Source organism: Acipenser ruthenus, chromosome 36 (assembly GCF_902713425.1).
Source record: "Acipenser ruthenus chromosome 36, fAciRut3.2 maternal haplotype, whole genome shotgun sequence".
NCBI lineage: Eukaryota > Metazoa > Chordata > Actinopteri > Acipenseriformes > Acipenseridae > Acipenser > Acipenser ruthenus.
This window is the reverse complement of record NC_081224.1, coordinates 9801810-9828743: the sequence shown is the minus strand read 5'-3', so window position 1 is coordinate 9828743 and position 26934 is coordinate 9801810. Positions and strand designations below refer to the sequence as shown.

At 41.2% G+C, this 26934-nt stretch overlaps 1 protein-coding gene across 1 annotated transcript; it reads right to left on the bottom strand.

The window, feature by feature from the left end:
* Positions 1-1504: 1504 nt before the first annotated feature.
* On the bottom strand, positions 1505-14361 carry LOC117402104 (uncharacterized). The gene is made up of 8 exons (XM_059008325.1): positions 14109-14361; positions 12953-12988; positions 12378-12400; positions 10840-10941; positions 5454-5642; positions 5202-5327; positions 2604-2810; positions 1505-2363 (listed from the first exon to the last, which is right to left on the bottom strand). The coding sequence occupies exons 4-8, from the start codon at positions 10939-10941 to the stop codon at positions 2277-2279; spliced, it is 711 nt and encodes a 236-aa protein (XP_058864308.1). The 5' UTR covers positions 12378-12400; positions 12953-12988; positions 14109-14361; the 3' UTR covers positions 1505-2276.
* Between the last annotated feature and the right edge of the window lie 12573 nt (positions 14362-26934).

The window sequence follows — 26934 nt, the reverse complement described above, 5'->3', positions numbered from 1 at the left end:
TTATCAAGCTTTTATTCTTATCTTCAGTGTTCATCATTACATATCAAAGACATTGGGATAAGATTCTGACGCACAGCTCTCCCCGCACTAAAAGCTCTTCCATTATCAACATAAAGATCTTCCCCATCATCTTCAGGCTCATCATAAAGATCTTCCACATCATCTTCATGCTCATCATAAAGATCTTCCCCATCATCTTCAGGCTCATCATAAAGATCTTCCCCATCATCTTCAGGCTCATCATAAAGATCTTCCACATCATCTTCATGCTCATCTGTCACATCTTCACACAGCAGTGCTTTGGCTCTCACTGCAATACTGTGATGTTTAAGCCTTTGTACTTTGTTCTCATTTTCTGTTTCCTGAACCCCGGATGTGGATTAAATGTTTACGCTCACTCCTCACCTGATTGGTCAGTGTTGTGACGTGCTTCTACCCATCCCATTTTGGGAAAGGTTCAGAAAAAATAAATCAGGGGCAGCTCAGATTGGTAGCCAGTGGGGGTTGGCTAAATTCACATGGAAACCCAGTATCGGGGCGGCAAGGTGTGGCAGGATAGAACAAGTGGGTCAGGTGGCTGAAAGGAAGGTCCGAGACAGGAAGGCTGCAGTTTAAGCACTCATGCATATTTATTAACAGAACACCAAATAAAAAATGGCAAACAAAAAATACAAAATAAAAATTAAAAATCACACATCCAAGCTAATGACACAGCGGCATGCAACTGGAAGCACAACCTACTGCTCCCTCCTCTCTCCCGAACCCAACTCTCCTGCTGCTCCCTCCTCTCTCCCGAACCTAACTTTCCTGCTGCTCCCTCCTCTCCCGATCCCAACTCTCCTGCTGCTCCCTCCTCTCTCCTGAACCTAACTCTCCTGCTGCTCCCTCCTCTCCCGAACCCAACTCTCCTGCTGCTCCCTCCTCTCTCCTGAACCCAACTCTCCTGCTGCTCCCTCCTCTCTCCCGAACCCAACTCTCCTGCTGCTCCCTCCTCTCCCGAACCCAACTCTGCTGCTGCTCCCTCCTCTCTCCTGAACCTAACTCTCCTGCTGCTCCCTCCTCTCCCGAACCCAACTCTGCTGCTGCCCCCTCCTCTCTCCCGAACCCAACTCTCCTGCTGCTCCCTCCTCTCTCCCGAACCCAACTCTGCTGCTGCTCCCTCCTCTCTCCTGAACCTAACTCTCCTGCTGCTCCCTCCTCTCCCGAACCCAACTCTGCTGCTGCTCCCTCCTCTCTCCCGAACCCAACTCTCCTGCTGCTCCCTCCTCTCTCCTGAACCTAACTTTCCTGCTGCGCCCTCCTCTCTCCCGAACCCAACTCTCCTGCTGCTCCCTCCTCTCTCGAACCCAACTCTCCTGCTGCTCCCTCCTCTCCCGAACCCAACTCTCCTGCTGCTCCCTCCTCTCTCCTGCTGCTCCCTCCTCTCTCCCGAACCCAACTCTCCTGCTGCTCCCTCCTCTCTCCCGAACCGAACTCTCCTGCTGCACCCTCCTCTCTCTTGAACCCAACTCTCCTGCTGTTCCCTCCTCTCCTGAACCCAACTCTCCTGCTGCTCCCTCCTCTCTCCCGAACCCAACTCTCCTGCTGCTCCCTCCTCTCCCGAACCCAACTCTCCTGCTGCTCCCTCCTCTCTCCTGATGTTCCCTCCTCTTTCCTGGGCTGAGTGGTACATGGAAACGAGGTATTACTAGCAAGGGGTGTGTGTGTCAAATGAATTGTGAGCATGTTTATTGGAAGGACCAAGAGGATACCACAGCTGTAATGGAGAAGAGTTATTTAAGAATGCATTTCACCACAGGTTAGGTATAAAAGGCTTGTTTAGAGCAATTTTGTCGTCACTGTAATAAAGGTAATCATGCACATCAAGTGCCTTTTTCATACTGCATGCTGTTTTTGATGTTTTATATTAAACAAATCACTCTGGGTAATACACCAGTGAGCCACTTAATGTCCAATGAAAAAACAAATGAAATAAACTAAAAACAACCCCAATGAGATGAAACATCTCCCGACAATGTTTCCCTCCCTAACCCAGGGAAGAGTACAAAGCTCACAGTCATTTTATTAAACTGCGAAACTGACACTGTTTATTTCAAAAAGCAAACCAGAGAAATGAAGAACTATTAACCAGGGAGAAAGCAGCGAACAATGCAAGTTAAAACATGATTTAAGACAGTAAGAGTTATTGTGACCATTTTTAGCCGATAACGGTGGGTAATTGACTTGCTCATCCTCCCCATTCTCTTTGTGTCGGGGGTAGTTGGTGGTTGTGATTTTCAGCAGGTGTTAGAGCAGCTTGCTGTTGCTGTTGCTGTGCCCGTCACCTTGCTTCTCGAATTCTTTTTTTCTGGGTCCTCTTTTACCTTGGAGACAAACAGTATTTAAAGAAAACGCATTTAGTTGTGAAAAGCGTCTGTTTGTTTTTGCATTGTTTTAGGATTCGCAGTGCAGGTTGAACAGGCTTCGCTGTCCTAATATTTCAATTCTTACCTGTTTAATTATCCCATTCATGTGGGTTACCCACCCTCTTACACCTCCTATCCCAATAAGCTGCCCTTTCCAACGTAACAAAGGTGTAAAATCACAGTGGGATAAGTGCATACCTGAATGGTTGATAACCGTGTAGTGTTGTTAGACAGGTAACTGTTTAACACAATGTTTGTAGCTTCGATGTAGTCTCCTGGTTGGATTGGTATGCGGGTTTTATCTTTCCAGAGGGTAAGTTTGATTTGGGCTGTCGAATCTCTGATCGTGATGTTTTTTATAGGCACTTTGTTTCCTTTCTCAGTTACCCGTTCCACTTTTCCTACCTGCAATGCAAGAGAATTTGTTTTGCATTTTTCAAATTCTTCTATTGGGGCAGTTGCTTGTTATCAGTAAGGTTATAACCCCTTAGATGTGTACTTAAATTATATAATTATTATGAACAAATCTTTAGAACAAATACCATTATTATTTGTAGGGCTGTATTTCTTTCAAGGTAATAAAAATTAAATAAAAAGTCTGGCTCTGGCGAGAAGCCGGTGCTTGCTGGGGTTCAAAAGGAGGCGCCGCATTGGCTCTGGCGAGAAGCCGGTGCTTGCTGGGGTTCAAAAGGAGGCGCCGCATTGGCTCTGGTGAGAAGCCGGTGCTTGCTGGGGTTCAAAAGGAGGCGCCGCATTGGCTCTGGCGAGAAGCCGGTGCTTGCTGGGGTTCAAAAGGAGGCGCCGCATTGGCTCTGGCGAGAAGCTGGTGCTTGCTGGGGTTCAAAAGGAGGCACCGCATTGGCTCTGGTGAGAAGCCGGTGCTTGCTGGGGTTCAAAAGGAGGCGCCGCATTGGCTCTGGCGAGAAGCCGGTGCTCGCTGGGGTTCAAAAGGAGGCGCCGCATTGGCTCTGGCGAGAAGCCGGTGCTCGCTGGGGTTCAAAAGGAAGCGTCGCATTAGCTCTGGCGAGAAGCCGGTGCTCGCTGGGGTTCAAAAGGAGGCGCCGCATTGGCTCTGGCGAGAAGCCGGTGCTCGCTGGGGTTCAAAAGGAAGCGTCGCATTAGCTCTGGCGAGAAGCCGGTGCTCGCTGGGGTTCAAAAGGAAGCGTCGCATTAGCTCTGGCGAGAAGCCGGTGCTCGCTGGGGTTCAAAAGGAGGCGCCGCATTGGCTCTGGCGAGAATCCGGTGCTCGCTGGGGTTCAAAAGGAAGCGTCGCATTAGCTCTGGCGAGAAGCCGGTGCTCGCTGGGGTTCAAAAGGAGGCGCCGCATTGGCTCTGGCGAGAAGCCGGTGCTCGCTGGGGTTCAAAAGGAGGCGCCGCATTGGCTCTGGTGAGAAGCCTGTGCTTGCTGGGGTTCAAAAGGAGGCGTCGCATTGGCTCTAGCGAGAAGCCAGTGCTCGCTGGGGTTCAAAAGGAGGCGCCGCATTGTCTCTTGCGTCTCCGGGTTAGGGAGGGTGGAGTCCGGCTGACACTGTTTCTTCTCATGGCTCTTCAGCGACCCCTACAGGCCAGGCGCAGAGCGAGCTTGGGGTCGGAGATTTGCTGGGCTGGTCTCTTGTCCTCCAGGGACCGGTACCCTGCTTACATTCGCTCTCAAGTTCCTTGGTGTGAAAAGGAAAGCGGCTAAGAAACCACGAGATTCGGAGGACTCTCGTGGATTCCTGCGGGTCCTCTGAGCTGTGTGGGGAATAGCTACAGTGAGGAGAAAAAATAATTGGGCATTTCAAATTGAGGAGAAAACGGGGTAAAACAATTGCCGATTCTAAATTAAAATAAATAATTAAAAAAAAGGGTTATTTCATGGCATTTTATGGTCCATAAACAGGTATTTTAAGATATTTCACAATTAAACATTCATTAAAGTAGTCAGAACTGATCATTTTCTGTAGTTATTAGACTATACAACACGTTTTCTAAAATTATTGAAATGCTTTCCTGAACAACACAGCATGCTAAATTGTAGAAGACATTCTATTTTCACCATCAGTGAACAAAATAAAAACATAAATGTAAAAATAACAACAGACACGTGAAACGTCCCCTTGTACTGGACAGAGCGATGTTGAGCAGAAATTTTTCAGATAGGGCAGCAGTGTGGAGTAGTGGTTAGGGCTCTGGACTCTTGACCGGAGGGTCGTGGGTTCAATCCCAGGTGGGGGACACTGCTGCTGTACCCTTGAGCAAGGTACTTTACCTAGATTGCTCCAGTAAAAACCCAACTGTATAAATGGGTAATTGCATGTAAAATAATGTGATATCTTGTAACAATTGTAAGTCGCCCTGGATAAGGGCGTCTGCTAAGAAATAAATAATAATAATATTACTCACAGAGAGTCCAAATTACAACACGCTGACACTAGACTTATTTAAAATCTTGAATTTACAGGAAAAATCCCTGCAGTTTTCTTTGTTCCGGGTCTCTTTTGAAGCCCAGATTTTTTTCAGGCAACAACCGGTCCGAGAGAAGAAATCTGGTAATCATGGATCAAACCGTGACGTGCAAAACCTGTTGATCATGCATGGAAATGCAGTCGGGGGCACCTCGAGTCTCTGGAAGCTGTCTTTACACATGAATGTGTAACACACTTTTTTACACAGCGCTTGAAGAAATATGAGCCTTAATCATTTGCAAGCACGCATTGATTGCGTGACTACTGTGTTGATAATTAGAAAATACCCAAAGATGATCTAGAAACATTTCCTATTTGTGGGCATATTAGAATTAAAATGTTTACTTACACTTGTTATTTTGCCTTCTATGGTTATGGGTTTCTTGGCTCTCCTGGTGTTTGCTTTAATTAGTGGAACTGGCTGCATCCTTTCCAGTACTTCGCTGCTGACATCAAAACTTGCTGTTGTTGAAAACTGTAGAAAATGCAATGAAGGCAGGTGTTTTATGCTGGCATTTTATAGAAAGTTTCTACTTCCACTTTAAAGAACGGAGACAGGCGCACATATTGTGCAGGCGCTGTGCTGTGGCTCACACCTTACCTTTGTTCTTTTGGTGAGGACCAGTGTAGTTATTTGATGTTTAGTGTCTTTAGCAATGATGTAGCCTCTGAGAAGTATACATTTTTCTTCCTCGAGTTCCTTTATTTTGGCCATATCATCAAGTCTTCCTTGGATTATATCAGTTCGGTCAGCAAATGTTATAACCACAACCTGTTTAGTTTCATTTTTCTGCAAATGAAAAAGAAAGAGATTTGAGATTTGTTCTGTGTTTTTTGTAGTCATGTACACAGAGGAGCGATATAACAGCTGGTAGAATTAAGACAAATACAAAGGAGGTGTTTCTTAGTGGTGAAACTTAAGTAGGAAATATTTTCTGGTCCAATTAAGTTTTTCTCCCCAATTAAGAAGGTCCAATTACTTTCCCTTGCTGCAGCAACTCCCCATCACAGCTCAGGAGCGCGTTAGGTTATTTCATAACCATGGTTCCCTGAAATAGAAATGTTAACCATTACCTATTGGGTTTGTTCCTTACGAACCCGAATTACTGAACTTGATATGTCAAAGTCGCTCTGTAGAGCCCCCTCTGCCTGGTTACCATTTGTATTTCAGGGAACCAGGGTTATGAAATAACCTAACATTCCCTTTCAATTGGGAAAGGTTAACCGTTACCTAATAGACCCCATCAGACAGCCCCAGCTGCGTTCAGGGGCCAAAACCAAGGCTGCAGGCTTGCAGGGTCCTGATGCTGCAGGAACCCCTGCGCCTGGATGAGCAGATTGCGATGGGCAGGCAGCTGCCACGGTTGGCTATCCCGTAAAAGGACCAGGTCCGAGAAGCATGGTCTCTTGGGCAAGTTGGGAGCCACCAGGAGCCAGCAGGAGCAGACGAGCGCCCTCCTGTCTGACCTTCGTGTCTGACCTTCGCCAGCATCGTTGGCAGGAGTGTCAAGGGTGGGAAAGCATACAGGATGGACAGTGAGTCGATTCTTGAGTCCACCTCTGCCTGTCCGAACACGCCCCATTATCTGAGTGATAATTTACCCGACCGCCAAACACAAGCACATATGGGCCAGCATACCTTTCCATATATAGATCAAATTATATCTTAATTTCACAAAGACTGATTTCCAAGGTGGATTGGTCAGGAAATTTCACTAAATTAAATGTGATTGAACAAAACTACACATACTGTATATTCATATATAGACAATTATCAGCTGCTGCAGCCTGATCCATTATTAATCTCTCATGTCTCTTATACATACCGTTAAAATGAAATAAATGAAAAGATCAGTTAATTTGCAGTTTGTATTTTTTACATACTAAATCACTTTTCTTTTCCTACTTGATAATAAAACCACCTAAAGTTTATTAGTCCGATCAGTATTTCATTTTGTTAAGTAGCCCAATGCACAGAAGTTCATAGATACAAGAATGACTCTTAAATACTAATAAATGAAACAGAATATTGCATTTTCACTTTACATGTTAATCAGACTGAATGAAACAGTTTAATGTTTAACTGTTTTCCTTCAGTGCAGTCAGTGCATTTTACTTTTCCTAGTCCAACCTTTATGTTTTAATAAACCTTGGATTTACAAGCCTGACTGATCAACTCTGCACATCAGTGTTTTTCATTTAAACAAAAATGTATACACAACAGGCTTACTTAGGGTGATTTAAAATATATAGTTGTATTTAGGCATGGGGATGAATAATCACTTCACGTGCATTTAAAGTATGTAATAGTATGCGAGCACGGGGTTGCACAAATTAGTTTACGTCCTGGGATTCAAGTGAATAATTAATTAGTAATTGAATCCCGGCACAACAGTATATATAGATGCACGTTTGACTCACTCGGGGTTGTGTGTTCGGTGAGTGGAGAACGGGAGAGAGAAGGAGAGTAAAATAAAGTGAAAGAATAATTAATAACAATTGCTATTTGTTTGTTTAAGTGTTAGTCTGTTTTGTTTATCTGTTTATTTTGGCCTCAAGTGCAGTGTGCTGTTTTTTTTTTTATTTAAAACCTGCCAGTACTGTCTGTGTGTGTTTCTTTCTGGCCTGACATCACCCCTACAGCCAGCCTGTTCAGGCTCATAGAGAGAGGTGTCATGTTTTAGAGGCGCTTCCTTTGTAACAGCCTTTTAATAATTAACAAAAAACAAAAGTAGCTAACTCGCTCGCGCTCACACAAACGTCAGTTTTTTTTTTTTTTTTTTAAATCAGTCAGTAGCTTTTCCTCATTTCCTAGTCTTAATCTCATATGTACTTTATAGTACAAAATCCGCCTTCGTGGTGAATTCGGTTTAGTGAACAGCAGCTATTATTACTAAGCTGGGTTGGTACACTTTTTTGGCTGACATCTCAAGGAAACGACAAGATTTCCGAAAAGACTTTGTTCAAAAATAGTAAATGACTATAAAAAAGTATTTTGTTGTGTGTTTTGAATATAAAATATACTGGATAATTAAACACCACACGATTCAAAAATCATATTGTTAAAGTGTACTACAGCCCATTCCAACAATTTTTACCACCTAAATCAAAACGATGACTTATTAATTTATAGTATGCATGCAGGGAGGTTCGCGGTATCTTTACCATACTTTACTTTTCCTCTCCTGATCTACAACGTTCTCGCGCCTTCCGCTTCTCAAACCGTTATTTATTTACAGTCACTGTATTTCAAATGAAAGGAAAGTCGGGCTCTTCTATTGGCTGGCTGATTACAGGGGCGTGGCCAAGGCAGGTCAGCCAGAGCCCAGGAGAGTTCACAGACACAGAAGTCTTATATGAGTTGCGTAACTGTAGAGGGGAAAAAAAAAGAAAGGTTGAATGCTTGTCCCGGATTCATTCCTTCAAATTTCCACTCCCACCGCCGCGTCGTTCCGACCCATTCCCACCACAGCAGAATATATCTATCTATATTTAAAAAATAAATTAATTAACATTTAAGCTAACATTTTAACTGATGTCCGGACCTCGGTGACCTCCTAGCTAGCTACGGCCATGGTACCAGAATTTGAACTCAACTCAGCTCTGACACAATGTTACAAGATTCATTTACAATGTAACCTTCCAAACTTTGTTAAAGCCAGAAAGACCCTACAGAAAAATGCACATCGCTTAACATAGCTACGCATATTTGAACCCTGACATGTTTGGTGTCTGTACAGTAGCAAATGCACTTATTGTAACTATATTTACAATTTTGTATTTTGATATTTAACAACACGTACAATGGTGCTGCGAAAATAAATAAACAACAATTTTATTTGGAATACAACATTACAGTATTTTATTAAGTAGGCTGCTTCTAAGGAGACTTACCTATGTCTGCAGTCTAGAAAGATAAGACGCTTAACTTTTTTTCTGTTTTGTTTTTGAAATACTCTGATTTAGGGTTGACCCGCATTTGCTGTTTAAACAGCCTGTATGCGCTTTTCTTGTATCAAAAACTCGCCTGTTATATCAATCTGAGCAGCAATTTGCTCAATTGCCTTGCTCCGTACATTTCTATCATGGTAGGTTTTGATTTTCGTATTATATAGGCACAGGTAATTCTCATAGAGGTCAATTCGCTTTTCAATACGCTCCCACTGCCAAGTCATTTTCACAGTCTGTACGAACAAGGATTTAAAAAAAAAAAATGCCAAAAGTAGCTGTTTTGTCTGCATGTGCAGCTACTGTTTGATTCTAAATGTTGGAGGAAGTCTGTAGTGAAGACTCTCACAGGGTTATTGTATTATCAGACACCCAATGTGTTTCCATTACTTTCTCGCAAAAAATGTATTGCAGTAAGTACAGTACAGTAAGGAATATTTTATAGCCGCATGTTTATTTTATTTGAACACTTTTATATAGGCTAATGGTTAATCTATTTCTACAAAATTTGCCAGTCAAATCAAGGCTGAAGGTACTTCTGTGTAAGATCGGGGGTATTATTATTGTGTTGATGTTGTTTTAACTTCAACTCAAAACCTTCAGCTTTACCACGTAACAAAACCAGATTCTTCCTATTGGCCAATTCCTGGCAATCTGTCACCAGGATTAGAGGGCAGCTCTCTTTGATTAGAAGGTAGCTCTCATTGATGAGAGGGCAGCTCTCTTTGATTAGAGGGCAGCTCTCTTTGATTAGAAGGTAGCTCTCTTTGATGAGAGGGCAGCTCTCTTTGATTAGAGGGCAGCTCTCTTTGATTAGAGGGCAGCTCTCTTTGATGAGAGGGCAGCTCTCTTTGATGAGAGGGCAGCTCTCTTTGATTAGAGGGTGGCTCTCTTTGATGAGAGGACAGCTCTATTTGATTAGAGGGTAGCTCTCTTTGATGAGAGGGCAGCTCTCTTTGATGAGGGCAGCTCTATTTGATGAGAGGGCAGCTCTCTTTGATGAGAGGGCAGCTCTCTTTGATTAGAGGGTAGCTCTCTTTGATGAGAGGGCAGCTCTCTTTGATTAGAGGGCAGCTCTCTGATTAGAGGGCAGCTCTATTTGATTAGAGGGCAGCTCTCTTTGATGAGAGGGCAGCTCTCTTTGATTAGAGGGCAGCTCTCTTTGATTAGAGGGCAGCTCTCTTTGATGAGAGGGCAGCTCTATTTGTAGACAACTTCTTGCTTGTCGTCGGCAACTGACGATTTTTCACCATACACTGAGCGATTTTGTCGGTGCTATAAATTGCTGGCGACAAAATCATCCCGTGTATGATGGGCTTAACACGTCATGGCCGTACAGGACCTTAAATATCTGCCATTTCAAATTGGTATTTTTATGAAATAAGAAAATGAAAAGCCGTTCATTGTATGTCTTATTTTATGGCAGGGCCTTAATGATGTTCAGTATTAACTCAATACATTTGTTGCAAAAAAAAAATTCTACACCTTTCGTTTTGCTTTTGCAAAATCCTTGTTTTCCTCATGGAAATGGGAACAGTAAATAGGACGGGGACTGAACTGCGCTCGGTAATCATGCTTTGGGTACGGTAAACGCTTCGGGAATGAGGCCCTAGGTGTCTGGGGCTCTGTGTGTCTGCGGTCATCCTTGCTGTCTCTCTGTCACACTCCAGTCCCCTCCCCTCCCCTGCCTGGGGCGTACACCATGAGAATGGGTCCCCTGGGCTCCTGGACACAGGTAAAGAGTTCCTAATTCCTGACTCTTATATTCCAGAATTTTTTTTAAATAAGCAAGTATTTTAGGGTCGTTTTGCTGCTCTGTAATAGATTACCACGAATAAGCATGTCTGCATCCCTTTCCCATTCTGTGTGTTCCGTGAACACAAGACAAAATATTTTTCCATCCAAAGGTCTAGGACGCAAAAATTTGCATTAACGCGACCTCTGTATCTGGCAGCTTTTCAAGTTATTGCAAGGGGACAAAGTTTCAGAATGTGGTGACATTGTCTTCAAAATGTTTCGTTTGACTAGTTGCTTGTTACCTGATTTGTGAAGGTGATTGGTGGCTCTATTTTCATAACCTTTAGTTCTATTGGTATTCGGGATGGTCCAGCAGGTTCTTCAAGAAGCTCCTTCAAAGTCATCTGGAATATAATGTACAGTCCCATAGTTAGCATTTACAGTACTTTTTTATTTTTTTAAATGCATCACTTTCAAAAAGAAGCATGTCATTATTGTATTGCCCCTTTCACCACCCCACTCCAACCCCTTGCCTTCTTTAACCCATTAAGTGCCTTTGTCTTTTTGAGGATAAGCTACTTTGTAATTATGGGTGTGTATTTTTAACTGGAATCTACCGGTTATTTAAATTTTCTGTTTCACTATATTATCATACCTTACTCTAATTTTGTTAATTCAAGTCTAAATGTAACTGTTGCCTCAATATAAAATAAGAGACTGAAGTCTAAAAATGATCAATTTGTTGGTGTTTTCCTACCACAGTGATTATAATTTAAATCGAGGGAAGTAATGTTAACACTATACAATGCATTAGTAAGACCTCAACTAGAATAATACTGTGTTCAGTTTTGGTCGCCCCGTTACAAAGGGGACATCGCTGCTCTAGAAAGAGTGCAAAGAAGAGCGACCAGAATTATTCCTGGTCTGAAAAGTATGTCATACGAAAACAGGCTAAAGGAACTAAATCTGTTTGGTCTTGAACAAAGGAGACTACGCAGGGATCTGATTCAGGCATTCACAATTCTAAAACGTGTAGACAATGTTGACCTTTTTTGACCTGAAAAATGAAACAAGGACCAGGGGTCACAAATGGAAATTAGGTACAGGGCTATTTAAAACAGAAAATAGAGAATTGTGGGAGTCTGGAACCAACTACCCGGTAACGCTGTTGAAGGTGTTCTTATAAAGCTCAATTTTCTATGTGTTGAGCTCCTTAACCAGCGTGAAATTTCACTGGTCTGATTATGGGAGCACGTCTAACTGAGCATGATTGTCCTCAAAATAGGATGCTGGAAATATCTGTTGTCACTTTACACTTCTAAAAGATTCAAAACTTTTAGAATCGTAGCATTTTGCTGCAAACGGCCAGTAGGATGATTGTGTTCTGAAAAAAATACCTTGGTATAACTGAAAAAAGACAGACACCTTCAAATGCATGCAAAATATTATGCATATAATAATAATAATAATAATAATAATAATAATAATAATAATAATAATAATAATAATAATAATAATAATAATAATAATAATGCCATTTAGCAGACACTTATCCAAATCAACTTACAGTGACTAGGGGGTGAGCTATGCATCAACAACTGCTGCTGCAGAGTCACTTACAATAGGACCTCAGTTTTACATCTGATCCAAAAGAAGCCGATATAATGCCCAACACCCAGTCGTTCTGAATGTATTTATCTGGCACAGTTATTTGAACACAGATCAAGCACAGCAATTGAAACACTGCCATGCCTTTATGATGAAAGTGGTTACAAAAAGACTGTCCTTCAGGAAGAATATTTCTGGTATTTCAGCATGCTTCCCTAAGAAGATACTTTACCTTACGAGAGGCTGGAGGTGGCGCTGTGGATACATTGAATAAAAATAAAGCAAAAAAGGTTAAAAATGCAAACCTCCTACTGCGATTTAATATAAATTCATGCATAATAATAATAATAATAATAATAATAATAATAATAATAATAATAGAAATTGGGAACGTTATGAAAGATTCATGAATTTTTTTTTTTTTTTTTTTTGTACTCTATATGTGTATATAGGGCAACCAGACCCAGTTTTCAGCCTTCATATTTTGTCCCGGTCGTAAACAGTAAAATTGTTAAATCCTCCAGTTTTTCTATTGCATTCACATTTATTTTTTTAAAGTACTAAACTATAGCAGGGTGCTCAGCAAGTTAACAGTAACGTAGCCCTTGTGAGGGAGTTGTTAACCCCTACCCTCACTAAAACCATGAAAGCTAACATTACCGTTTCATCACAGTCTACAAGGCACTGCACTGTTAAAAGGATTAAACGGGACACTACTGTTTAACTGCTCGGACTTGTGTAATTTATTTGCACATTAAACTGTATGCAATGTACTGTAACCAGAAGTATTTAAAACTGCGTACTTACGGGTAGGAGGGGGAGTAGGAGTTCTTGCTGGGAGATCTGTGAAGAAAAAAGGAGTTGGAATAATCTTGATAAGCACAGTAAAATGCTAAGACTGCACGCTATTATTGGAAGAGTATCGCAGGAGGGGTTAAAATACAAACTCACTTAGATGTTCTTAGAGGGAGGGGCTGGAGATATTTAGCCAGCTACAAATAAGCTCAGCCAGGATGCAGGGGTTTATTTTACGTTTTGATATTTGGCGAGGCTACAGGCATGGGCAGCAGTGTGGAGTAGTGGTCAGGGCTCTGGACTCTTGACCGGAAGGTCGTGGGTTCAATCACAGGTGGAGGACACTGCTGCTGTACCCTTGAGCAAGGTACTTTACCTAGATTGCTCCAGTAAAAAAACCCAACTGTATAAATAGGTAATTGTATCTAAAAATAATGTGATATCTTGTAACAATTGTAAGTCACCCTGGATAAGGGTGTCTGCTAAGAAATAAATAATAATAATATACTTAACACTGATAAAGTGACATTTTGAAAATCTAACACAAAATACTGTACTACTGTTATTAATGTTATTAATGGGTAATTGTATGTAAAAATAATGTGTAAAAAATAATGTAATTGCATGTAAAAATAATGTGATATCTTGTAATAATTGTAAGTCACCCTGGATAAGGGTGTCTGCTAAGAAATAAATAATAATCAAGTTTTTCCAGGACAGCCCTGAAATGCTCCATTTCGACCTGGGGGAGGGGGAGGGGGAGGGCGGTTTTTTAAAAAAATCAAAATGCTGAATTTCAGAATTTTTAGTTTGAAAGGAAATGGTGTTGGAGCTGCACCCCCCCAAGAGGACTAATAAACTACCAATAGTGTTTAGTTTAGAAATACTGAACTAAATTTGAGCTCACCCACATTATAAAATGACTTGATTGTGTCTGTCAGAAATATGCAAATCAAATGCATTTACATGTTCCCAAGAGTTTTGTAGTCTTCTCTCTCTCTCTCTCTCTCTCTCTCTCTCTCTCTCTCTCTCTCTCTCTCTCTCTCTCTCTCAAAATTCTTGTTTCCAAATAATGTAGTTTTTGGCTGCCTTATACTACTACTACTATTAATAATAATAATAATAATAATAATAATAATAATAATAATAATAATAATAATAATCTTACCTGCACTAGTCTTTCCTTGCAACTCTTCGGCCAGGTCGACCTCATTAATGGCATTTAAAATGGATATTGTGACCTCAGCGGGGTGCGTTTTGGTGAAGGTACTGATTAACAAACCAGCTACTTCAACGATTCCTGCTTTCTTAAGCTTCCGGCTGGGGATTTTGCGCCCCTGGATCGTTGTTTCGCCCAGCTCGTCCTTGAACCTTTTCAGCCCATCTTCGTCTAGGGCGTCTAAGGTGTCTATTATGTGGTCCTTCACATTCTTCTCCATCCCGATTTCAGACGGGTCTTACTGTGCAAAGAGCGGGGCAGAACGCAGAGAAAGAGAGAGACAAAGAGAGAACGCACAACATGGGGAGATGGAGAGGGAGAAGGGGAGGGTTAAAATTAGGGGGGAGGGAGTGAGAGGTAAGGGGGAGATGGAGTGGTAAGGGGGAGAGGGAGAGGGAGTGGTAAGGGGGCAGAGGGAGGTGGAGAGGGGGAAGGAGGTAGGGTGAGAAAGGGTGGAGAGATGGAGAAGAGAACTTTTCAAATTTGTTTATAGACACCTCATTTTCAAAGGGGTTCTGTAAAGACATGGCAGCAAAACATAAGATTATAAAAATCAACGGCAAAAAGAGACTAATCATTCAAACTGGACAAAACTAGTTAAAACAATCAGTAAAAACATTAAGTACAAAATAAGAGTATAAAAAAAAATCAAATTCCCATGATCTTGGTCATAGTCAGTATTTACAGGATTTGCAATCTTGGTCAGATTAAAAATAGTTTTTATGTTTCAAGGCAATGAATTCCAGGGATGAGATGCCTGATATACAAAGGCACGCTGGCCTCTATCATCAAAGTGTCGGTATTAAGAATTTTTTTAGAAATGTTTTCCGAAAATTTAGGCTTCACATTTTTTCTTAAATGGGGAGTGATTCATCAAAGTTTTATTTTGAAAAACAAGACCGTCCGGGCAGTCTTGGTCCGGTTTTCACCAAGGCTTTCACTCACATCCTACTGCACCAGCAGCATGCTAAACCAAGGCTTTCACTCACATCCTACTGCACCAGCAGCATGCTGAACCAAGGCTTTCACTCACATCCTACTGCACCAGCAGCATGCTGAACCAAGGCTTTCACTCACATCCTACTGCACCAGCAGCATGATGAACCAAGGCTTTCACTCACATCCTACTGCACCAGCAGCATGCTGAACCAAGGCTTTCACTCACATCCTACTGCACCAGCAGCATGCTGAACCAAGGCTTTCACTCACATCCAACTGCACCAGCAGCATGCTGAACCAAGGCTTTCACTCACATCCTACTGCACCAGCAGCATGCTGAACCAAGGCTTTCACTCACATCCTACTGCACCAGCAGCATGCTGAACCAAGGCTTTCACTCACATCCTACTGCACCAGCAACATGCTGAACCAAGGCTTTCACTCACATCCTACTGCACCAGCAGCATGCTGAACCAAGGCTTTCACTCACATCCTACTGCACCAGCAGCATGCTGAACCAAAGCTTTCACTCACATCCTACTGCACCAGCAGCATGCTGAACCAAGGCTTTCACTCACATCCTACTGCACCAGCAGCATGCTGAACCAAGGCTTTCACTCACATCCTAGTGCACCAGCAGCATGCTGAACCAAGGCTTTCACTCACATCCTACTGCACCAGCAGCATGCTGAACCAAGGCTTTCACTCACATCCTACTGCACCAGCAGCATGCTGAACCAAGGCTTTCACTCACATCCTACTGCACCAGCAGCATGCTGAACCAAGGCTTTCACTCACATCCTACTGCACCAGCAGCATGCTGAACCAAGGCTTTCACTCACATCCTACTGCACCAGCAGCATGCTGAACCAAGGCTTTCACTCACATCCTACTGCACCAGCAGCATGCTGAACCAAGGCTTTCACTCACATCCTACTGCACCAGCAGCATGCTGAACCAAGGCTTTCACTCACATCCTACTGCACCAGCAGCATGCTGAACCAAGGCTTTCACTCACATCCTACTGCACCAGCAGCATGCTGAACCAAGGCTTTCAGTCACATCCTACTGCACCAGCAGCATGCTGAACCAAGGCTTTCAGTCACATCCTACTGCACCAGCAGCATGCTGAACCAAGGCTTTCACTCACATCCTGCTGCACCAGCAGAATGCTGAACCAAGGCTTTCACTCACATCCTACTGCACCAGCAGCATGCTGAACCAAGGCTTTCAGTCACATCCTACTGCACCAGCAGCATGCTGAACCAAGGCTTTCACTCACATCCTACTGCACCAGCAGCATGCTGAACCAAGGCTTTCACTCACATCCTACTGCACCAGCAGCACGCTGAACCAAGGCTTTCACTCACATCCTACTGCACCAGCAGCATGCTAAACCAAGGCTTTCACTCACATCCTACTGCACCAGCAGCATGCTGAACCAAGGCTTTCACTCACATCCTACTGCACCAGCAGCATGCTGAACCAAGGCTTTCACTCACATCCTACTGCACCAGCAGCATGCTGAACCAAGGCTTTCACTCACATCCTACTGCACCAGCAGCATGCTGAACCAAGGCTTTCACTCACATCCTACTGCACCAGCAGCATGCTGAACCAAGGCTTTCACTCACATCCTACTGCACCAGCAGAATGCTGAACCAAGGCTTTCACTCACATCCTACTGCACCAGCAGCATGCTGAACCAAGGCTTTCACTCACATCCTGCTGCACCAGCAGCACGCTGAACCAAGGCTTTCACTCACATCCTGCTGCACCAGCAGCACGCTGAACCAAGGCTTTCATTCACATCCTACTGCACCAGCAGCATGCTGAACCAAGGCTTTCACTCACATCCTACTGCACCAGCAGCATGCTGAACCAAGGCTTTCAGTCACATCCTACTGCACCAGCAGCATGCTGAACCAAGGCTTTCAGTCACATCCTACTGCACCAGCAGCATGCTGAACCAAGGCTTTCACTCACATCCTACTGCACCAGCAGCATGCTGAACCAAGGCTTTCACTCACATCCTACTGCACCAGCAGCATGCTGAACCAAGGCTTTCAGTCACATCCTACTGCACCAGCAGCATGCTGAACCAAGGCTTTCACTCACATCCTACTGCACCAGCAGCATGCTGAACCAAGGCTTTCACTCACATCCTACTGCACCAGCAGCACGCTGAACCAAGGCTTTCACTCACATCCTACTGCACCAGCAGCATGCTAAACCAAGGCTTTCACTCACATCCTACTGCACCAGCAGCATGCTGAACCAAGGCTTTCACTCACATCCTACTGCACCAGCAGCATGCTGAACCAAGGCTTTCACTCACATCCTACTGCACCAGCAGCATGCTGAACCAAGGCTTTCACTCACATCCTACTGCACCAGCAGCATGCTGAACCAAGGCTTTCACTCACATCCTACTGCACCAGCAGCATGCTGAACCAAGGCTTTCACTCACATCCTACTGCACCAGCAGAATGCTGAACCAAGGCTTTCACTCACATCCTACTGCACCAGCAGCATGCTGAACCAAGGCTTTCACTCACATCCTGCTGCACCAGCAGCACGCTGAACCAAGGCTTTCACTCACATCCTGCTGCACCAGCAGCACGCTGAACCAAGGCTTTCATTCACATCCTACTGCACCAGCAGCATGCTGAACCAAGGCTTTCACTCACATCCTACTGCACCAGCAGCATGCTGAACCAAGGCTTTCAGTCACATCCTACTGCACCAGCAGCATGCTGAACCAAGGCTTTTACTCACATCCTACTGCACCAGCAGCACGCTGAACCAAGGCTTTCACTCACATCCTACTGCACCAGCAGCACGCTGAACCAAGGCTTTCACTCACATCCTACTGCACCAGCAGCATGCTAAACCAAGGCTTTCACTCACATCCTACTGCACCAGCAGCATGCTGAACCAAGGCTTTCAGTCACATCCTACTGCACCAGCAGCATGCTGAACCAAGGCTTTCAGTCACATCCTACTGCACCAGCAGCATGCTGAACCAAGGCTTTCACTCACATCCTACTGCACCAGCAGCATGCTGAACCAAGGCTTTCACTCACATCCTACTGCACCAGCAGCATGCTGAACCAAGGCTTTCAGTCACACCCGGTTATTAATTCAGTTTGGTCAGTTAATGCGCACTAACTGTGTGTGTGTATTACAACCGCACTAACACGACCGCAGTTGGTGCTCAGTGGATTTCTGTACAACTAATGATTGATAACAATGGTACATAGTGCATACATATAATATACTTTTTATTTATTTAATCAAAGTTCAGTTGTATAATAGTTTGTTGTAAGAAAAAAAATTGCATTTTTGGTTTTGCAACTTAAATAAAACAATATGGGACCATTCGTATCCCCAAACGCCACAGTGCGACCCCAACTAGTTTTCCATCGATATTGAACGTCTCGTGTGTGTTTTGGCACTCCAGGAAATGTCTGAGTAAATTACAAAGACGCATGCACGACTCCTTACTGCGTACATTTTTAATCCAGTCAATTGGAAACCACTCAAGTCATTCCCACTAAGCCTTTACTTCCGCCACACTCTACGCAATGGATCCCGGTATGCAGAGTTCACGCGAGGTCTGACGTATACTGGTCCTTTCCGCACAGCGTAACACGTCACTCATTGAAAAGTGTGTTAGACCTAAAAATCTGTACGACCGTTAGAGCAAGACAAGCCGCCATGAACAAAAAGGGAGAAAAACTTGGACCCCCCAGTAAAAAACAAAAGCTGACAGTCTAAATTGAATTTTTTTTGGTACATCTCTATCGTCAGCAGCAATTAATGCGAGCTCCTTACTATGCTAGAACCAAAGTCATTGTATTTTATCTTGCTCTTAATCGTATTACTACTTGTACTGTGATTCTACACAGGTTCCGGCGCTGTTGTCGGAAGATCGCTGAAATGTTTCGATCTACCGTCATGGTACTGCAGATCGTGGCCACTGTCAGTGCAGAAATAGCAAAACGCTGCGCTGGTTTTGCAGAAAAGAGCATAGCTGTGCATGACGACCTCTCGATCGATTACATACAGAACTCTTCCAAAAGCATAAACAAAAACACAGCCTCCACGCTGTCACACGCAACCTCACACTCGACATGTCATGATGGACCGAGTTCAGTGGCTTGTTTAAACAGGGAGTCACTCACTTCAGTAATGAAAGGTGTGTGTGTGTGTGTGTGTGTGTGTGTGTGTGCGACGAACAACCACAGCGAGTGCCGTTTGTAAATACTGTTGTCAAGACAACCGCAGTGTGTGTGTACATAGCCTTACTGTGTGTGAGAGGTCAGCCATCAATATACGCACCCAGTCTACTTTCAAAAACACTGAGATACTGCTAACTAACCATAATTCTTATCAAGGTCTTGTTTTTGTACTGTGCATCGAAATAACTTGTGCATCAGCAGTTTATTTCGGTTCTGCTCGTATGTTTCCACTTCAGTTGATTTGTTTATTCTACACGCACACCACCTCAGTAATCTCACTATGCATAGAGAAATTAGATCAAACCACCTTTTCAATAAGTTTAGCCACCTCACAAAGACATTTACATCGTGCCCTGTGGGTTTACAATAATGGAAAAATACTTTCCTTAGTTTTAGCTACCTCACAAACAGTTTTAGCCACCTTGCAAACATATTTGCATCATGCCCGGTGTGTGTTTACAATGATGGCCAAGCCTTCAGTTTCAGCCACCTAAGAAATACGCGTATCAAGTCATTCACAACACAAGCTATATAAACCTCAAAAAAATTAAAAATAAATTAGATTATGGAATTGCACACATAGTTTAAACTGCGGGTGAATTTATTCATTTTATAACCCAAAAGGCCAGGACTAAGAATACAAGTTTTTTTTCAGGATAAAATAGACTTTGAAATCAACGGTTTCAATTATATTGTATTTATACTAAACTAAAGTGTTAAGAAATGATGCTGTGCCCGTATTACAGGGATATTAATACAGCCGTTGGCTACGATATTGTCAGCTGTCTAATTTGGTATCCCCTGTGTTTCTCACTGTCAATACCAACCTTGTGTGTGTACTGTATATAAAATAAATATATAAACACATATCTGTAAACAATAACGTTATATGTAATACATGATGCATTTGTAATATCATTTACATGACTCGTGTTTATTCCTGAAATAACAGCACAAACCACAGAGCAACGCCTTGGATAAAGGCGTCTGCTAAATAAACAAATAATAATAACAGCTTTATCATCAAATGCACAATTCTTATGATGTCTGCTGGACTGAAAGGGCGGCACCCAATGTATTAACCTCATTAATATTCTGTCAATGTTATGTAAGGTTCTATAATAAACAGGGTTTATTTTCAAAATTGTGCGTGTCTTCTCTTTACTGTCTTGTACTTTCGTGTATATATATATATATATATACTGTATGTTTTCATAAGGTTGAAGTCAAATGGTATGGTAATATATAATACAACAGATATGGTTAAAATATGGGTCACATTGTTATGTGTATGTTGGATGCTTTGACAGAACAGACTATTTAGCCATGTGTAAGTATGTAAAATGTTTTTATAAGACCATTATGAGGTTTAAGTGAAATTTAAACTACTAATGGAAATTTGCTTGATCATAAATCTTTTTCCCCATACACTATTTTATTTATCCCGCGCCAAAAACAAACCACCCATCTCTGCTCTTAACTAATAGCCTGTATTAGTAAATATATTTGTATTTTAAGCGATATAACGGATCATTCTCTAATTGTGTTTACCACCAGCTGAAGAAAGTACTTTATTTATTTTACACAATACAATTTTTCTAACAAACTGCTGCACCACGTTGTTTTGAGCAAATTATAGATCTTAATAATTCATACTGTGGTATATATTGTGCAACTTTAGGGTTCTTTTAAAGTTTTTAAAAGTCTTTAAAAAAATACATAAAATTGCGATGCCTTTTTTTAAGCATAGCAATAGAAATGCGAAAGTTCAAATCATTGTGTGAAGTTTTTGACAGCGCCTGGATACACAATCATTACACCACAGAAGCACATCGGCTCGGTGTGCAGGACGGGAGGTTTTCTTTAAATGTGGTGCTGGAAACGCAAGGGTCTTGTGCAGGGCTAGTTGTTTTAAATTATTTTATATATATTAAAAAAAAACAAAAAAAAAAAAAAACGTCCCCCCTTCATCAGGGCCCCCCTTTGAGGCGTTGGGCCCCGGGGAAATTTCCCCGTCCTCCCCGCCCTCTCGGTGGTCCTGCCATTCATAGTAATATTTGTCTCAGAGTAACTTAAATATATCGTTCTTTCGCAAACATTTTAATGTTAAACTAAATATATAACACAATGTATTATGAGACAAGAATATATAGAATATGAATTCGGTATTTCAGTGTTTCAATGCCGGCTCAAAAAACCACAGTACCTGCGGGGGCTGTTATAATGTCAATCGCATCAGTTGGGTGTGATCTGTAAAGTTTCTAATTTCATTTTTCTGATTTATTATTAGGTAAACCTTTCAGAAACACCCTGTAGTTTTGCAAACAGAGTATTTAAATAATAATAATAATAATAACAATAATAATAATAATAATAATAATAATAATAATAATAATCACGTACACGCTCACCTTCTGCAGACTCGCTTCAATCTGTCATGAAAAGGAAGACCACTTGTTTTATAGAAGACAAGTGACGTCATCACCGCGATTCTTTGGACTTTGCACAGAAACTATGTTAGCCGGATAAATTAACGTTATGGACCAAAATATTTAAAATAACGCGCTTTTTTTTCTTTTTTTTTTAAATCAATGGAATCATTTTTTGCTCTTAGACGCTGCCGATGGCTTCTCAGTCATCACGCTCTATGGAGTTTATTTTATCATCGAGTAATGCATCTTATTAAGAGGATACGACAGGATAAATACAGCCAACATGCTTCGCATATAATATAGCTGTAGGGTAGGCCCTTCGTGTTTATTCATTTTGAGCGAAAGCCAGACATGCATCTTTCGTTTCTTTTTCTGTCTCACGTTATACTATCGCTGTCGTTTTCACAGCACTTGTACAGTGAAACAGAAACTAAACAACAAAAACAAACACGATGCAGTATTATTGCGGCTAAATGAAGATAAGGGATAGGGTTTATTTAAAAATGAAACTCAGTAGTCGAATTCTCTCAGCTGGCCCGCCTTTCTGAACTTTGCCATAATTACTGTGCCAGGGCAGAAATCCGATTCAGACAGTTCTCCACGCGTTTCAGCATCCTTAATTTATATATTGCCCTCAAAATTGCTAACTAAAGGTGGATTTAGGTAATCATATTGGTATTAAAATACATAAGACTAAAGCAATATAGGTACCTTACTTTAATAATCATAATACTTTATGGGGTAGTAGGTTTACAGATGGTAATGGGAGGATAACAGAAGAGGTAACTGAAGATATGAACCTTTGTATATTGTGAGGGTCTGGAACCAACTCCCCAGTAATGTTGCTGAAGCTGACACCCTGGGATCCTTCAAGAAGCTGCTTGATGAGATTCTGGGATCAATAAGCTACTAACAACCAAACGAGCGAGATGGGCTGAATGGGGCCTCCTCTCGTTTGTAAACTTTCTTATGTTCTTATGTTCTTATATTAAATAATAAAAAGGGACTAACCATTTCTACCGTCTCTGCAATCTAATGCCCTTCAGCTGTGAGGATTTCATAGTTTTTAATTCTTATCGCGAGACTTAATGTTCACACCCTCACATGATCAGTGATGAGATGAAAATCACAGATATGCGGTACAGTAACGTTAGTACATATCAAGGATAATAATAATTTTATTATCCTCGGTACATATGCGGAACTATTTCTGTCCAGTTACCCCAAAGAAGTTTGTACAGTCATTTTCACTCCTCGCACAAATCATACAAAAAAAAAGGAAGGTAAACCAAAGAATAGAATAAAACAAAACATTAGAAAGCTAAGAACCAGGGCTTTTAAATGATGTATAGTTTGTTTATATTTAAAAAGTAAAACGTTTTATTGCAAAAAATAACTTAATAAAAATAAAAATAAAAAACAGGAAATGAGTCAGTTGAATTTAACTTTTGCATCAGCAGAATTGATTTAAATGTGAATGGAACATATTGGATGATAATGACATAAGAAAGAAGTAGAAAAATACAGTACTGGCAAGAATACTGTTAAAAAATAACAGGGAAAACAAATATTAGAGATTTTGGATCAACTTAAGAATACTGGAGGTAAAGGGAGGAAGAAGAGAGTTATATCATGCCTCAAAAAATGGAGAGGTATATGAAGATACAAAGAAAGCACATTTATTAGGAAAAATATTTGAAAAGATACAAATTCTGTTTTAGAATTTTTTGCACAAACAGGAGTTCCATAAAATCCATTCCAGTGAAATAGCAAACCAAGATGAAGAAAATACTCATTATAATATAATATAGAATATATTCTTGTCGGTATTTCAGTGTTTCAATGCTGGCTCAAAAAACCACATACATATGTAGCCCAGTTGGAACACATACATATGTAGCCCAGTCGTAAACAGCCCACACGGGGCCAGTGGCCATAATTTAACTGGTGCCCATGTGGGCAGCCCAGTTGGGGCCCAAGCGGTAGCCCACATGGGGCCCACTCGGACTTGCTGGCTGGGAAGCAGGCACAGAACGCGTTGAGTTAACTACATCGCGTTATAAAAAAATAAAATAATAAAAACACAAAAAAATGGTGCAACAACTGCAGGGTGTTTGATTTAAATATGTTTACCTAATAATAAATTAGAATAATGAAATGATTATATTAAATTACACCTTTTTTAAGATGTGTATGAACGCAGGGGAATCTAACAGTACATGCGGGGGCTGTAATAATGTCAATCGCATCAGTTGGGTGTGATCTGTAAAGTTTCTAACTTCATTTTTCTAATTTATTATTAGGTAAACCTTTAAGAAACACCCTGTAGTTTTGCAAACAGAGTATTTAAATAATAATAATAATAATAACAATAATAATAATAATAATAATAATAATAATAATAATAATAATAATAATAATAATAATAATCACGTACACGCTCACCTTCTGCAGACTCGCTTCAATCTGTCATGAAAAGGAAGACCACTTGTTTTATAGAAGACAAATGACGTCATCACAGCGATTCTTTGGACTTTGCACAGAAACTATGTTAGCCGGATAAATTAACGTTATGGACCAAAATATTTAAAATAACGCGCTTTTTTTTTTTTTTTTTTTTTAAATCAATGGAATCATTTTTTGCTCTTAGACGCTGCCGATGGCTTCTCAGTCATCACGCTCTATGGAGTTTATTTTATCATAGAGTAATGCATCTTATTAAGAGGATACGACAGGATAAATACAGCCAACATACTTCGCATATAATATAGCTGTAGGGTAGGCCCTTCGTGTTTATTCATTTTGAGCGAAAGCCAGACATGCATCTTTCGTTTCTTTTTCTGTCTCACGTTATACTATCGCTGTCGTTTTCACAGCACTTGTACAGTGAAACAGAAACTAAACAACAAAAACAAACACGGTGCAGTATTATTGCGGCTATATGAAGATAAGGGATAGGGTTTATTTAAAAATGAAACTCAGTAGTCCAATTCTCTCAGCTGGCCCGCCTTTCTGCACCTTGCCATAATTACTGTGCCAGGGCAGAAATCCGATTCAGACAGTTCTCCACGCGTTTCAGCATCCTTAATTTATATATTGTCCTCAAAATTGCTAACTAATGGTGAATTTAGGTAATCATATTGGTATTAAAATACATAAGACTAAAGCAATATAGGTATCTTACTTTAATAATCATAATACTTTATGGGGTAGTAGGTTAACAGAAGAGGTAACTGAAGATATGAACCTTTGTATATTGTGAGGGTCTGGAACCAACTCCCCAGTAATGTTGCTGAAGCTGACACCCTGGGATCCTTCAAGAAGCTGCTTGATGAGATTCTGGGATTAATAAGCTACTAACAACCAAACGAGCGAGATGGGCTGAATGGGGCCTCCTCTCGTTTGTAAACTTTCTTATGTTCTTATCTTCTTATATTAAATAATAAAAAGGGACTAACCATTTCTACAGTCTCTGCAATCTAATGCCCTTCAGCTGTGAGGATTTCATAGTTTTTAATTCTTATCGCGAGATTTAATGTTCACACCCTCACATGATCAGTGATGAGATGAAAATCACAGATATGCTGTATAGTAACGTTAGTACATATCAAGGATAATAATAATTTTATTAGCCTCGGTACATATGCGGAACTATTTCTGTCCAGTTACCCCAAAGAAGTTTGTACAGTCATTTTCACTCCTCGCACAAATCATTCAAAAAAAAGGAAGGTAAACCAAAGAATAGAATAAAACTAAACATTAGAAAGCTAAGAACCAGGGCTTTTAAATGATGTATAGTTTGTTTATATTTAAAAAGTAAAACATAGTGTTTTATTGCAAAAAATAACTTAAAAATAAATATAAAAATAAAAAACGGGAAATGAGTCAGTTGAATTTAACTTTTGCATCAGCAGAATTGATTTAAATGTGAATGGAACATGGCAATAATACTGTTAAAAAATAACAGGGAAAACAAATATTAGAGATTTTGGATCAACTTAAGAATACTGGAGGTAAAGGGAGGAAGATATCATGCCTCAAAAAATGGAGAGGTATATGAAGATACAAAGAAAGCACATTTATTAGGAAAAATATTTGAAAAGATACAAATTCTGTTTTAGAATTTTTGGCACAAACAGGAGTTCCATAAAATCCATTCTAGTGAAACAGCAAACCAAGATGAAGAAAATACTCATTATAATATAATATTTTCATATAAAGAATTAACAGAGGTTATTAAAACAAGGGAAAAAATACAAGTCCAGGAGCTTGTTTCTACACAGCAAATCCGCCAGTGATAAATCAACTCGCAGAGAGTTAAAAATAACACTGAGGCAGTGAAGATATGGTCCCAATCTGCACAGCGGTATTTTACACCATGGTAGTGTTGTTCAAACACGAATTGGTGTTAGAAATTAATACTGGCCAACATTGATCAGTGTTGTTAAAATTGTACACTGGTCAATAGTGTCGTAGTGGTTAGGGCTCTGGACTCTTGACCGGAGGGTCGTGGGTTCAATCCCCAGTGGGAGACACTGCTGCTGTACCCTTGAGCAAGGTACTTTACCTAGATTGCTCCAGTAAAAACCCAACTGTATAAATGGGTAATTGTATGTAAAAAATAATGTGATATCTTGTAACAATTGTAAGTCGCCCTGGATAAGGGCGTCTGCTAAGAAATAAATAATAATAATAGTGTTAAAAAATAACATGAACTGTTACTAATCAACTCCTCTAGTGTTACTCTAAAGCAGTGGTGGGCAACCATGGTCCTGGAGGGCCGCTGTTCCTCCTGGCTTCTGTTCCAACTGTACCCTAAATTACTTAATTGGATCAATTAAGTGCTTATTAGAAGCTTAATTGGTCACCCTAACCACCCTTATCCAGTGCTTAATTTGTAAATCGGGAGGTCCTGGAACACATAGTGAGGGCGAGAGGGGGGGTGTTCCGGGGGGCTCTGAGGTACCGGAACACAATGTAGCCAGACAATGTAACTATAACCTGTGTTAAGGTGTCATCTTTAGCCTTGGCTACAATGCTTGCTGCCGCTAAATAGGCCTTGGTTCGGGCATGTTCAAAAACCTTTTTTTTCTGAGGGCTCTTTCTTGTTGTTTTACGTCAGAGGCAGAGGACATTCCACCCACTCTTTTGCTAGTTTCA